This window comes from Camelina sativa, chromosome 8 (genome assembly GCF_000633955.1).
Source record: "Camelina sativa cultivar DH55 chromosome 8, Cs, whole genome shotgun sequence".
Classification (NCBI taxonomy): domain Eukaryota; kingdom Viridiplantae; phylum Streptophyta; class Magnoliopsida; order Brassicales; family Brassicaceae; genus Camelina; species Camelina sativa.
In genome coordinates this window covers 13,761,469-13,762,879 of record NC_025692.1, presented here as the reverse complement: position 1 = coordinate 13,762,879, position 1,411 = coordinate 13,761,469, and the positions used below count along the sequence as shown (strand labels likewise).

The 1,411-nt window shown below is 33.0% G+C and overlaps 1 protein-coding gene across 1 annotated transcript; it reads right to left on the bottom strand.

Annotated features, from left to right (window-relative positions):
* LOC104709511 lies at positions 289-1,238 on the bottom strand. The gene is made up of 3 exons (XM_010426109.1): positions 1,170-1,238; positions 857-1,112; positions 289-440 (listed from the first exon to the last, which is right to left on the bottom strand). Exons 1-3 carry the CDS (start codon positions 1,236-1,238, stop codon positions 289-291), a joined length of 477 nt encoding a protein of 158 aa, XP_010424411.1.

The window sequence follows — 1,411 nt, the reverse complement described above, 5'->3', positions numbered from 1 at the left end:
ATTTTGACAGATTTTTTTGAGATTTGGGTTTTGGGATTTGGTGAGATTTGATTATAAATTTTAGGTGATTTTAGAATATAGAAAGGAAAGAAAAAAATAACAGCTTGACTCAACGTCATGTGAATAATCACATTTCACTCGATCACATTTTGGTTAATTTAAGAAGATAAACATAGACATTGTAGTTAAAAGGAGACAAATCATTTCTCAATAAAAAGTATTGGATAAAAAATAATAAATCAACTGAAAGAATGAAAACAATCTAATATAAAGCACAATAGTATTGCATCATGATCCCATATTTATAGCATTTGTCCACATGTTTTCCGCTATAGTTGCTCTCCAGTTATTAGCATGCACTCTTTGTTGGTTTTGAGTACCATGAAGTTGTTCTTCTTCATTATTCCCATCATCAACTCTTTCATCAGCGTCAGTTCCTTCTGCATTTCTAACATCTTCAAACAAGTCTGAACGACATTCTTGACGAAGATAATTATGTAAAACAACACAAGCAAGTACTAACTCTACTTGCGTCTTATATGGAAAGGGTGGTGCATATTTGAAGACGAGAAATCTTGACTTGAAGATGCCAAAAATCCTCTCTACTACGTTTCGTAAGCTAGAGTGACGATGGTTAAACAACTCATTTGCAGTTACAGGATCTTTTCCTTGTCCCCTAAAGTCTTGGAGATGATAGCGAGTACTTCGGAATGGAGCTAAAAATTGACGACGATTGGCGAATCCACAATCAACTAAATAATATTTTCCTACAATTTTAAAGTTATAAAAATATAAGTGAGATAACTTAAAAATTAATAACAAAGAATATTAGTTTTATTATAATGTAATGACATACCTTCTCGAACTATTAATTTGTTGGTGTTTCTAGTTAAAGCATCGTTTAGTACCTTTGCGTTGTGAGCTGAACCTTCCCAACCGCTAAGAACATATGTAAATTCTAAATCAAAATTACATGCAGCTAACACATTTTGCGATAATTGTCCTTTTCGATTATGGTAGCTAGACGAGTCTTGGCCTGTTATCATTGCGGGGATATGAGTTCCATCAATAGCCCCTATACAATCATAAGGAAAATAGAAACACAAAATTAGCTAGCCATATAGCTTTTTGAAATACTAGAAAACAAGGAGAAGAAAACAATCTCATACCTTAAAATAAGGATAAAATCGTGTGCTATCTTTTATTTTTGTCGGCACTGCAAGCGCAGGTTTAGCCATATACTTTGGAGCAAGTGCTTTTAACACCTTCAGAATTGTGTTAAAGCTCTTACTTATTGAAAATCTTGATCTCTGAAATCTAGTTTCAGCTGAAACATATCTTGAATTTTGACCAACGATGAACAAAAATGTGGCAAGCATTTCTTCAACTGAAACATATCTTGTGTCTTTCA

Excerpts from the sequence above, each read along its gene's own strand:
- LOC104709511 (XM_010426109.1), bottom strand. The coding sequence starts at position 1,238 with ATGGCTAAACCTGCGCTTGCAGTGCCGACAAAAATAAAAGATAGCACA. Across the intron at positions 1,113-1,169 it reads GATTTTATCCTTATTTTAAG|CTAATTTTGTGTTTCTATTT; the intron begins GTATGAGATTGT and ends CTATATGGCTAG. Across the intron at positions 441-856 it reads CAAATTAATAGTTCGAGAAG|AAGGAACTGACGCTGATGAA; the intron begins GTATGTCATTAC and ends TTAGAAATGCAG.